This window comes from Spermophilus citellus (assembly GCF_964194105.1).
Source record: "Spermophilus citellus genome assembly, chromosome: 15".
In the NCBI taxonomy this organism is placed as follows: domain Eukaryota; kingdom Metazoa; phylum Chordata; class Mammalia; order Rodentia; family Sciuridae; genus Spermophilus; species Spermophilus citellus.
In genome coordinates this window covers 26,342,789-26,356,198 of record NC_138195.1, presented here as the reverse complement: position 1 = coordinate 26,356,198, position 13,410 = coordinate 26,342,789, and the positions used below count along the sequence as shown (strand labels likewise).

Sequence of the window (13,410 nt, the reverse complement as noted above, 5' to 3'; positions counted from 1 at the left end):
TAAACCTCTATCTCTCACCATGCACAAATCCAAACTCAAAGTGGATCAAGGACCTAAGAATTAGACCAGAGACCCTATGCCTAATAGAAGAAGAAAAAGTAGGCCCAAATCTTCATCATGTCAGATTAGGCCATGACTTCCTCAACAAGACTCCTATAGCACAAGAAATAAAATTAAGAATCAATAAATGGGATGGACTCAAACTAAAAAGCTTCTTCTCAGCAAAAGAAACAATCAGTGAGATGAATAGAGAGCATAGCAAATTGGAGTAAATTTTTACCACATCCACATCAGATAGAGCACTAATATCTAGGATATAAAACAATTCAAAAATCTTAGCACTAAAAAAATAAAAATAAAAAAATAACCCAATCAATAAATGGGCCAAGGACATGAACAGACACTTCTCAGAAGTAGCAATCACTTCTCAATCAACAAATATATGAAAAAATGTTCATCATCTCTAGCAATTAGAGAAATGAATCAAAACTAAGATATCATCTCACTCCAGTCAGAATAGCAGCTATTATGAAGATAAACAATAATAAGTGTTGGCAAGGATATGGGGAAAAAGGCACACTCACACATTGCTGGTGGGACTACAAATTGGTGCAGCCAATATGGAAAGCAGTATGGAGATTCCTTGGAAAACTTGGAATGCAACCACCATTTGACCCAGCTATCCCACTCCTTGGACTTAAAAACAGCATACTGCAGAGATGCAACCACATTAATGTTCATAGCAGCACAATAATAGCTAAATTGTGGAACCAACCTAGATACCGTTCAATAGATGAATGGATAAAGAAAATGTGGTATATATACACACCATAGACTATTACTCATCATTAAAATAGAATAAAGTCAGGGCATTTGCAGGTAAATTGATGGAATTGTAGAATATTATGCTAAGTGAAGTTAACCAAAAAACCAAATGCCAAATGTTTTCTTTGATATGTGGATGCTGATCCATTATGGGGATTGGGGAGAGCATGTAAGAAATGGAGGAACTTTAGATAGGGCAAAGGGGAGGGAGGGGGCATGGGGGTAAGAAAGATGGTGGAATGAGATGGACATTATTACCCTAGGTACATGTATGAAGACACAAATGGTGTGACTCTACTTCGTGTACAGAGACATGAAAAATTGTGCTCTGTATGTGTAATATGAATTGAAATGCATTCTGCTGTCACAAATTATAATAAATAAATTTTTAAAAAATCACAAGTGGAAAAACATCCTATTGCAAACACTGCATCAAAGAGTTAATATAAGCAGACAAACAATTACCAAGTGCCAACTCTGGAGATGAACTTGACAGTTAGCTAATGATGACTTTACTATGTTTCCAAATTACTTTTACTGCAGATATACAACTTAATGGACTCAATCAGAAAACTTTTCTATGTCAATGCATATAGTATCTTGGACCTTTGTAATCCACAGATAGAACTTTCAAAACATGTTTTAATCCTATTTAACACTGTAACAGAAAATTCTCATAATTATTACAGTTGGACCTGCGATAATGGTGATTCCTTAATATAATTGACAAACAGCAGGAACTTCATATTTATCTGTGAAAGCCTTATAAAAGCACTTGAATTAGTATTCCAGTAAGGCTTCCTGTAGCTAATTACAGTCAAATACATTTTCTTTTCAAAGCTTCATCCACCTTTAAGACTCTAAAGCCATAATTAAAATTGAATATTTATCCAGTTATCTTCAAATGTACTACTGTCCCTTCTTTTTGTCATTTCCATTCTTCAAGTGCCCATTACATGTGTTCTTTTTATTTTAGATAATGAAAATTTTAGTCGTAAAATTTCCATGTGATTCTTTTCTTAAGTTTATTTCTCTGCTGAGACCATCTATCTTTCCATTCAAGTGTTTATTTTTATCTCAGTGTATAATTATAATAGTTGTTTTTACATCTGATAATTCCAACATCTGGGTTATCCTGCAGTTGGCATCTTCTTGATTATCTTTTTCCTTGGGAATTTGTCACATTTTCCTGGTTCTTCCTATTTAAGTAATATTGGATACTGAGTCATACAGACTCTGGGTTCTGTTAGAATTTTCTGGAAAAGGTTGATTGATTGATACAGGCAATCAACCATTAGGCTCAAGATTGTAATTTACCGGTGTGAGTAGAAATTCCAATCTCAGTTTCATCTCTGAAAGCTTTGCTATGCTCCTTTGGGTCTGTTCTGTACATGCCAGCTCAGGGGTGAACCTAGAACTTGTGGAACAAAGAATTAGAGGATCCCTTTTTCCAAACTCACTTTTCACCAAGATTTTCCCAATCCCTCACCCATATCTCCCATGCCCTCTGGACCCTAACTCTTTGGGCCAGAAAACTGTATTTCTCTGTTTTAGCTACTCATGGCACTGTGTAGCTCCCCAAGTGGGGCTCATCTTAAAAGAGAAAAAAAGTAAAAAACAAAACAAAACAAACAAAAAACAACAACAAAAGTAAGCAAACGACAAAACCCCAGCAAATATCCCTATATAGATTGCTTTTCTGTTTTGTTCCTTCAGTTTACCTATTTTTGTTTATTTTCAAATTCTCAGATAGTTACTTTTTGTCTTTGGTACATTTTTGTCTTTAGCTGTCATTAGCAGGAGAGATAAATTTTAGTTGTTTTATTCTGCCTTAGGGGAAACCACTAGTTCCTCTTCCTACTTCCCCAAAATTTATCTTTCACCCGTCTCACGACAGTACTCTGCTCTAGCCTTTCTCTTCCCAGTTTCCTAAATGGCCAAGTTGGTTTTTACATCAAGCCATTGTATCTGCTCCTCTCCCTGTTTAAAATGTATGACCTTTTCTGACTTCTGCACTATTATAATCTCAATGGACTTGTTGGATGGCTGGTAAGCCTGCTAAACTGAGAATTGATCACTTTTTTAAACAGTCTGGGTATTCCAATTCAAGCAAAAATAAGCTTCTTAGGTGGACTCAACACCAAACTGGCAAATCAAGAAGTTTTCATTCAGAGTCTTGAGAGCAAAATGTGTGTCAATATCTTCCTATCTTACCTTTTAAGAACTTCACAAGTTGGATACTTTCTTTTTTATAGCTTGAACAATTTTAAAATGATTATTATCTTTGATATTCATTTTGCAAAATTTGTACCTTTCATTGAAGTTTGCTTTTTTTTTTTCTGTCAGTAATAAAGAGTATTGGCATGACTCCACAGCCTGTAAGTTCCAGTTTTCTCTTTTCTGTGTGCTTTGTAAATTTGATTCTGCTTAAGAAATAGCATGTATAGTATTGTTGGAATAATACACTGTCCTGGGTTCACTTCCACTTCCCAACTTCCTGGTTGTAAAACCTGAGTAACTTAAGCACCTTGACTTCAAGTTTTTCTTTATGGGATAAAATCATAAAGGGTGAAGCTGTGTATGTACTGCAGGTTCAAAAATCATGAAACAGTTATTTATTATTTTCCTAATACTCTAGCAGCCTTCCATGGATAAAAAGGTAGTTTGAGCTCTGCAGAAGCTTCTTTTCCTCCTGCTTCTGCTTTTTTGCTCTCTCTGCCCCTTTATTTTAGCTGATACATAGTGAGCTGAACTCACAGAATTTCTATGAATTTTAAATAGAAGTCTTCAGGTTTTCTGATGTAGAACTGTGTTTAACTTTCTGGAGAAAGATTCGATTGTTTGTCACTTTAACATACCCCCTAGCCAAGAGTTTGCCTAATTAATGTTCATAGTGATATTTTTGTTTTATCTTTATTGGATTTCTATAGAAACGTTATTTTCCTGTTTGAAAGTTCATTTAAAATACAATACTACTAATCATAAGAAGCCTATGCATTATTCATTATTAATGATGACTACACACAGTAAACAAGCTATTAAATAATTACGTAAAGAGCCACTCGTGGTTCCCTTGTTAAAGATAACCAAATAAAAATTTTGGCCTTTCCTGCCAATAACGCGTTTGTGGAAATATTAAACTAAAAATTTAAGTGATTTTCATATGCCTTTTGGGAAACTTAAATATACTTGTCTTCCTTAAAGATAATAGGGATTTATAAATGGGGAGATCTCATTTCAAAAACTTGATCATAATTGAAACTGATGATTAGCAAAAAGTAAATAATGTTCTGATGAATAAATAGTTGCAAATTTCCATAAAGTTAAAGTTCTTGGATCCTTGAGGTTGGGTGAACGCTTTTTGTGAAACAAACAAACAAAAACTCTCTTTTGCAAATTGGTTATTTTTCCAGATTTTTGGTTATGGGTTAAGAATTAAAACATATAACATTGGGCTATAAATCTCATCTGTTTTCTTAACTCAAAATTTATAACATTTCCTATAAGTAAATCATAAATGACATTTCCTTTCAGCCTTACAGAAATATTTAAATCATAACAGAACTTAAACTTCTTAAAGTAGTGTTTTCAAAATGCACACACACACACAAAACTAAAAAACTAAATTCTGAGAATCAAGAGGAAGAGTGTTTGCACAGGTTTTAGCAAACCAATTTAGAAAACAAAATGGTTTAGAACATTGTGGCTATTTGGTGTATTCTTAAAAATTCTCCCTTGGCATACAATTAATAATTTTGAAACCCAGAAATTAATGAACAGAGTTGTACAACATTAGAATAAAATTTTATAGAGGATTCTGGGTGAGTTGTACAAGATTAGAATAAAATTTTATAGAGGATTCTGGGTGCATCTTGTTGATTGAAAGGGTGAAAGAAAATTCTAATGTTACTGTTTCAGTAGTCTATCCAAATCTCACTCTCCCAGTGAGGCCTATCCTGGATTGCCCTATTCAATAATGCAATCTCTCTACTCTGCAATCCTGATCTCCCTTAACTGATCACATTCCCCCAATTGCACTTATTACCTGACATATGGCATGCTTCCTCTTAACTATTTTCTCTTGCTAGAATGGAAGCTCCACAAGGGAAAGGATCTTCTGTTCATGCAATTGTACACCAAAGTTATGTAGAACAATGCTTCAGTAACCTATTTCAGGAACTATCATTCAATAACTTCTGGCAGTCTTGCAATTTAGTTTATAGCATCAAGTTGTTTAAAAGATATTTCATTTTGCTTCATTCTTAACTCCCTCTTTGTTGTTGAAGAAAACCGTTCCTGATTTTCTCAAAACACTACTTTAGTCAGAATGCTATATATGCTGTAGTAACAAGTTGTCCCAAAGTATGTATAAACTAATTGTGAGTTTCTTGCTTGTGCTAATGTCATACAAGTTTAGTGTGGGTGGAGAGAATTTGAAGGAATTCTGCTCCATATATTGACTCAAGACTCAGGCTGACAGCTGTACCACCTTGAACATGTCAAACCCTTGGTCACACAGTAGGCAAAGAGAAAAACTGGATGGTACAGGGGATTTTTTTCATGCCTTTATTTAACTTGTATTTCATTGGAATGAACTAGTTTCATGCACCCCATTTAACTCCAAGTGGGGTGGAAATCTAGGGATGTGTGGAATGTTTGGCGATCATCACTGTATCATATGCATCTCGTATCTCACAGCATATCATTATTTCAGAAAAGTCTGTTTCCTCTACTGGAGTATAAACTCTTCCAGGGCAAGGACAGGGTATGTTTCTTTTGCTTACTAATGTGTTCCAAATACCTGTTATATATAGCAGGCACTTGATAAATATTTGTTGAAAGAATAAAAAGCTAAAAAACAAATAGTCAAAATAATTAACCTTTTTAATTTTTAAAGGAAAAATACTCTCCATAGGAAGGCATTTCTATTCTTATGTCCATCAGTAGCCAAATGGAACTCAATATAAACATTTTCAAAACACCAACTTTGGTTTAATGCACAACTTTTAAAATAACTCATTAATGCATATATCAAGATGCTACTAACAATTCATTTATATTCAAGATTCGTTACCGTATGTCAAAGGTCATCTATGGTTAACATTTTCATTACAATGAACTGTGAAATTCCAGTGAGAAATGTTCACCTGAACCAAACTATTTAAAGTTGGAGTTTAGCATTCTTGAAAATCTAATTCACTCATACACACACCCACAAACATACACATGCACACACTTACAAACTGCTCATTAGGGCACGAGGGCAATTTAATGGACACAGAAATTAGATTTTGAAAGGACATTTGTAAATGTGGGATACTGTTTGGACAACTCTATAGAATACGCAGAAAATCCTAAAGGCGCATATAAATAATAGCCAGTGATAGCTACAGAAAACCACACCTAAACATTAAGAATTTCACTAAACAAATTTGGCAAACTGAATCACTAGAGCCATGACTACAAGCCTTGCTCCATTCCACACAAACAAATCTCTACATTATAAGAATCCACATGCAACAGAGAAAATATAAATTATTTTTAATCTTAAAAAATGAGAAATATAAATCCTTGTTAAACACTTCATTTAAAAATAGGCAGCTTTATTTTAAAATGTGGTAATGCTCAAAGATGGCAGTTAACTTCACTCATATATGTAAAAATCTTTTAAAGTATCAATACATTGGTTTATAAGTTATATACTGCCCTCAGCTAAAATGTTTTTTCCACCAAAATTCTCAAATAATTGTCAAAAAGAATTGTATGTTCTAAACCCACCTTAGTACTAAACATGGTTTCAGAGGAAAAAGGGGTAAGTATTCATGAAACTTCAAGTTTTTGATATAAGTCACATGAGCACAGATTTGAAGACAACTGAGTGATAAACCAGTGATAAAAGCAGTTTTACTTTTGTGTGTGTGTGTAGGAGTGTGTGTGTGATTAAACTAATTTGCTCGAAATTGAGCAACTATTTGGGAACTATAAAAACCAAAGTTATTTTTTCCAATCTAAAAGAGGAATACTCTATAAGTATAATATGAATTGTAATGCATTCTGCTGTCATATATATATAACAAATTAGAATTTAAAAAATTAAAAAAAGAGGAATAGAAAGGTGATGAAATTAACAGTGTTTCACGCATTCTGCTTTGTTTAAAATGGCTCTTGAAGTTAAGCTTGACTATGCTAAATAAATGTAACTTTTACTTAGACATGTAGTTAATGCCAACAATATTTAAACATTCATGATTAACCGACTGAATTGGAAAGGACTCTCAGTGACCACACAAAATCTGCTTCTGTAGCATTAGAAAGTGATCAACTTACTGTTCACTTTCTGAGGCAATGGAACATTCTACAAATTCATGATGGAAACACTAAGTTAAAAGGCTTTGAGAATATGCACAGTATAAATTCCATTTTTAAAGAAAATATATACATGAATATACAGAAAAAACGATTGTATAGTCACTAAAATATTAATAATGGCTATGTCTCCAGGTGGTGGGATTATAATTATTTTGTTGTTATGCTGGGAAAGTATTCTAAAAATAGACAATTTAAGAACCAGAGTACTACCAGTGAAAACTATTTTGTCCTTTCCTTTCTTCACATTACAAACATTTAAAGCTACCAACCAACATCAAATTTGTCACAGTGGCTACCTACATTCTAACACACTTAACAGATCTTGAAAGATGGAAGAACAGGCTGGGTGCAGTGGCACATGCCTGTAATCCCAGTGACTCAGGTAACTGAAGCTAAAGGATCACCTGAAGCTAGAGGATTGCAAATTTGAGGCCAGTCTCAGAAAATTGGTGAGGCTCTGTCTCAAAAATAATAAATAAAATGGGCTGGGAATGTAGCTCAGTGGTAATGTACCTCTGGGATCAATCCCCAGTACTGGAAAGAAAGAAAAAAAAAAAGTTAGATTAAAGTAACTTTACCTGACCACCAATCTACCTATCATTACAAAATTCTATAGGAAAATCAGTGTCTACTTCTCATCTTCAAAATTTTTTCTCCATTATCTTATTTACTAGTTTTTAGGTTCTGTCCCTATATCAGTTTGGACTATTACTGTTCTCTTCAAAAATATTTCTCTCTACACTAGCAACTGCTAATTAAAAATTACATGTTAAGCCATTTTTAAGAGTAAACTTTGGATGTATTGCTAATTATCTGGCAAAAATAAAAGAACCAAGAGAGTTTCATGTTAACAGCAAATTGAACATTAAGGGTCTTGATTTTTTGGAAGCCTGCATGTTAAACACTGGTGATTTTTAAGTTCTCAATGGAAATGGTGATGGCATTCACTTGAACCAAGCTAGCTCAGATTACAGCATATTGAGGACATGATATAAAACAAAATGCCAGTAAACTCCTATTTTTCAAACATCACCAAAATATCTTCTTATAAATCAAAATACTTTGACTCCAGTATTATCTCCAACCATAGTAATTAGTACTCCTATAAAAAGTGTGTGAATACACACATGCCTTCATACTTCTTTACATTATTACACATCATTCACATTACTTTTAAAAAGTCACACAGAGAACATGTAAAACTTGAAATAACATTAAATTCCACCGTTACATTAGTGGTCTGTCTACTTTTGTAGAACATTTGTACAAGCTATACTTTTACTTATTACCTTATAACGTTTTGTTGAAAGGATATGCCTTAGTCTTTAATCTTTCAAGAATATTAACAAATAACAAGATTAAATTCAAGTACACAAGTCCTTTAGACTATTCTGGAATATCAATTTTTATATGGCACAAGTCACACTGAGTAGATGACGCTTCCCATATGTTGATGGCAGAATACAGAATTATAAAGAAAAGCCACATGAGTAGACATATACTCTACTCCGAAACTGACAAAGGCTATTCTTTTAAAATAAATAGTAGGTTTTAAAGGACAGCAGAGGGGGGAAAAGATAAAGAAAACTTCTTAATCATATTTGGCTGCCCATTATTTAAAATTTCAATGGATTTAAGCAATTGAAATTATAAATACTCTCATTTAATAAAACACCCACACAATGACAAGAATGAGACTTTAATCAGTTTTAAGTGGAGTTTATAACACTAAGAGATAAAGGGTTGTTAACAAACACAATAACAAATGGACATCTGATTGGTATGAGGCATTATCCTGTACACATTTTTTTTTTTTTTTTTTGTGTATCCTCAGTGCATAGCATTTACACACAGAGCCACTGCTGCACAGCACAAGAGTATCTGAAGAGGCTGAATCAGAGTAAGGCTGTTTAACAGACTGAAATTTTTTAGTATATATATTCTATATGAAAACAGATTGAACTTTTGAACTGGCAGGTAGAAGGCAACTCTGCCAAATACTACAGTTAAAGCCCCCACTTTAGTGCACAGTTCCACCCCTTCCATCTGCATGCATGACACATTAACAGTATTTAAAGGTAAACGAGGCACTTTGTGGCAACCACAGCCATCGTTATGAACATATTGCACAAATTTTCTATAACTAAACATGTAACTTGTACCCTACTCATATTTTTAAAGCTGAAACATTTGATGCTGCCGGTAAACTCCACTTACGTGTTTATAACCTGTGCCACAGCAAAGAATGGTGATGCTGTTTATTCAACTACCCTTTCATAATTATGGCAAAAATGTTCAAGAGGAGTTACAGAGGACTTGGTATGGTACAGGGCCCAAATGTAAGCTTTCTTAAGTGATGTCTTCAAGTAACTTCAGACATGTAAGCTGCTGCACATCCAAAAAGTCTAAGAAAACATTCCAGAAACTTGGGAGAGATTACCTACAGAATGTATTTCAGGCTAATTATGAATACTGACATAAATAAAGTTTAGGACTTGAAAACCTTTCAGTCATAACAATTCTTGTCAAATTCTAGGGGTATGGTAACTGAAATAAAGGAAGGAGAGTATGTATAATATATATTTTTATATATATATAATATATATATAATGCCATTTTTCCATTTCCAATGACTACACCATAAAATGTAAGCAAGGCTTCTCAAAAACACTGAAACATTCAAAATCAAAACCCTCATTCAGACCTTCACATTCCAAAGGAAAAATAATAACAGTGCAAAAGCCCATTATAATATCATTATTTATGACCTGGCCCTCCATGTTACATACTGGAACAATACAAGTCATGTTTTAATATGCTGTGCCCAAAACTATAATAAAGAACAATATTAATAACTAATTTCAAAACAGGAATAGATATCTCATTTTAGTCAATTATTTTCAGCATTTATGAAACATAAGGTGTCATAAATTTCAATGGTGAGATTTTAGGAATAGATGTCTCTGGCTTTACCAATTTAACTTATGAGCCATCAATACTCTATATATCAGTGTTTAATTATAAATGTGTAAATCCTAGGAGCTTTGTTAAAAATTTAAAAACTTTGTTGAGTGAAATTGATGAGGTATGGAAAACATCCATTATTTACCAAGAAAACTTTAGATGAAGTTCTGCCTAATCTATTTACCATTAAAGTCTATAAATGCTGCTGTAGTAGGTCCTATGCAATCTGTATTTGTAAATTATAACTAGTCAGACCACAGCTAGTGGACAATTTCAGCACCAATAAGTTATTGAAAATGGGATTCTACACCATTAAGAAATATAATGGCTAGGTATTCAAATGTCAAGGTCAAGGTATAATTTGAAAGATACCAAGTTTCTGGGGGAAAATCCTTTTTAATAGTATCTTCACATTAGCTTTACAATAGTCATTGTACTCTGCTAAAAATCATATGCAGTCTGGGCATATCAAATATATGATGTTTAAGAAGTGAAATTGAAGCCCTAGTCCCAATTCTAACACTATGAAATGACTTAACACTGCACGTTAAAAAAAGAAAAACAAAAACTATTCAATAGCAAATCAATAAAGCCTATGTAGAACAATTTCTACTGAAAAATTAAATGCCTTATTTGTGCAGTGTTGAAAATTTACTGCAACTCTAATTTCCTTTTTAACACAATTTTAATATACACATATATGTATTCAGTATTCAAGTAAAATTCCCTAACAGTTAATGACATTTAAAAAATGTGCAAAACTGCAAAACTCATTGTAATAGAATGTGTAAGGTCAAAAGGGTGGAACAGCTGACAGCTACTGGATTGAATAAGTGCATCATAAATCTTTGAAGAAAAAAAAAAACACTTACTGTAGAATCTGAAATTGAAATTTCCTGTGCAGCATTACAAAATATTTTATATTTAATGAGAAAAAGGAAGTTTGCAGGCAGCACATAGAAGCATCCACAGCAGGTATATGATTGAAAACTAATAAAGTAAGTGTAAGTTGTTGACTGATGTAGGTACTAATAGCTTCCGACTTTTAGCACTGGCCTTGATTACACAGGAGATGGAGCAGTCATTATAATTGAGAAAACATATTTAATAAATCATTGTCAATTTTTATGTTTCAAGCCCATTCTTTGTTGATAGCCTCCACATTTATATGGTTAAGTCATTGTTGCTGTGTTTCTTATCTATGCCCACATTGTTTCTATATCCCTTCATTTGTGGATTCTTAAGATGTTTCGAAAGGTTCATTCCTGTACCCCAATACAAATTCATCCTTCTAGCTGCCTTTTCTAGCACCAATATGCTTTAAAAAAAAAAAAATGCACAAACAACAAGCAGTGACAGCGGCCAATTCCTCAAATGTCCAGATTAATAATGATAGCATGCTAAAGAAAGGTGCGTGTAAATAGCTGGAGATGGTATATGGTCCAGAGTCCAGCATAAAATAAATTCCTTTCTGAGCATTCCCTCCATTCCCCCAACCCAAATACATGCATTAGAAGGTAGCAAAACCCTTTAGAAACTTCTCTTAGCCAACTGTGAACTTATCTGTTGCCACAAGTGCAAAGGGGTAGGATGTGAACCTGTAATTCACAAAGCTCTTTAGACCACTTAGGTTGGTGACAGAACACAAAAGGAAAAATTCCTACGTATACACATCAGTCTGCCTCCACTTTTTATAAAACTGAAATAAAATGGGAAAGTGCCATCTTTATTTATCCTAATTGAATTTTAAATGTCCTTTTGACACAAAAAGTTATATACATGACACAGCTACACAACCTTTTTTTTCAACTGGACAACAAGTGTCAAAACCCTGTGGATGTATAGGGTAAAACAAGATTGGTCAGGAAAAGAGAATTGTTCCTATAACTGGTCATCTGACACAATGTCCTATTGCCATTTAAAAAAAAAAAAAAAAAGGTCCATTTTCAGTTTATTCAAGTTTGTTTTCATGGTATTTTTATCCCTCTTGATAAAAAAAAAAATCAGACTTTTGTAATTTGTGTATGCTGATCTTCATCAAAAGGTTCATTCTCTGGATCAGAGTCAGTGGTGTCAGAATATCTATAATGATCAGGTTCATTGTCACTAACATCCGGTGTTACAGAAGTTGAACTGCTAGCCTCTGGATTTGATGGCTCCTCTACTGTTTTTGTAAAATACAGTTTCACCTAGAAAAAGAAAATTAAAAATGAAAATCCATTATTATGACTAATTTTAAGTTACTTATAAAGATGTATATTTTAATAGATTCATTTTAAAATACTATAACAAACATATCTTTAAAGAGCAATTGCCTTTCAAATAACCCTCTTCTTATTTAGAGTTCCTACATATTCTTTCCTGCTAAATACTGAAAAGACAAACTGGGATGTTAATAAAATATTTTTTAAGATACATAAGCTATAAGCACTAACTAAATAATCCTACAAAGAAATGCAGATTGAAGATCATCCAGTATTCACATAATGTAATTTTTCAGTCACAAAGTTCAATTCACAAATGGCTCAATTCTGAAAGAATGTTTCTCTCATTACCTGTCTAAAACTCAATATATTTTCTGATACTAACCATACTATACAAACATACATAGTGATTCAATGATGCATACAGCCCTAAAAACTTCGCCTAAATTGAGGAGAAGGAAGTTAACATAGACCATATAGTGGCCTAAACAATGGGTCAATGGCCTTTGTATGCGTAGTTAAAATAATTGTTCAAAAACCGCTGATATATTAGGTATTTCCATTTTAATGGGAAACATATCTGGTAGACAACAGATATGGGATCTTAATCCCCTGCTTATTCTGTGGTATCTATAGCCTCTCCTCTATTATTCAAGAGTCATCATCAATTCTTCTTTTTTTAACAACCAACATCCATTTCATCAGTAAATCCTTTAAGTTATATCTTTAAAATACCACATATACCCAATCTGACAGTTTCATTACCCCTCCCTGACACTATTCTCATCCAAGCAACCATTTCTCACCTGAATGTTTTAAACCACTGCCAACAGCCTCTTAACTGATTTCCTAGCTTCCACTCAAAGACAAAATTCAGATTATATATTTCTTATGCTGAAAACATAATGTCTCCACCCTAGGACGGGTTTTCTCATCCACTTCCTTTGGTCAAAATGACTAATGTTACTCAAATATACTAAACTTATTCCTATCTCAGGGCTTTTGCATTGATCTATACTTCCCTTTTTTCCCAGATATTTGTATAACT

At 33.3% G+C, this 13,410-nt stretch overlaps 1 protein-coding gene across 2 annotated transcripts in view; it reads right to left on the bottom strand.

The window, feature by feature from the left end:
• Nucleotides 1–5,928: 5,928 nt before the first annotated feature.
• Nucleotides 5,929–13,410, bottom strand: part of PTEN (phosphatase and tensin homolog) — an 87,210-nt gene continuing 79,728 nt past the window's right edge. Inside the window, exon 8 of one of the 2 annotated variants that reach the window (XM_081267097.1) lies at nt 5,929–12,347. In XM_081267097.1, the coding sequence (XP_081123223.1) occupies nt 12,162–12,347 (186 nt within the window). In that variant the 3' untranslated portion in view covers nt 5,929–12,161. The remainder of the gene's footprint in view (nt 12,348–13,410) is intronic. The other variant, XM_081267098.1, reaches the window with a different exon arrangement.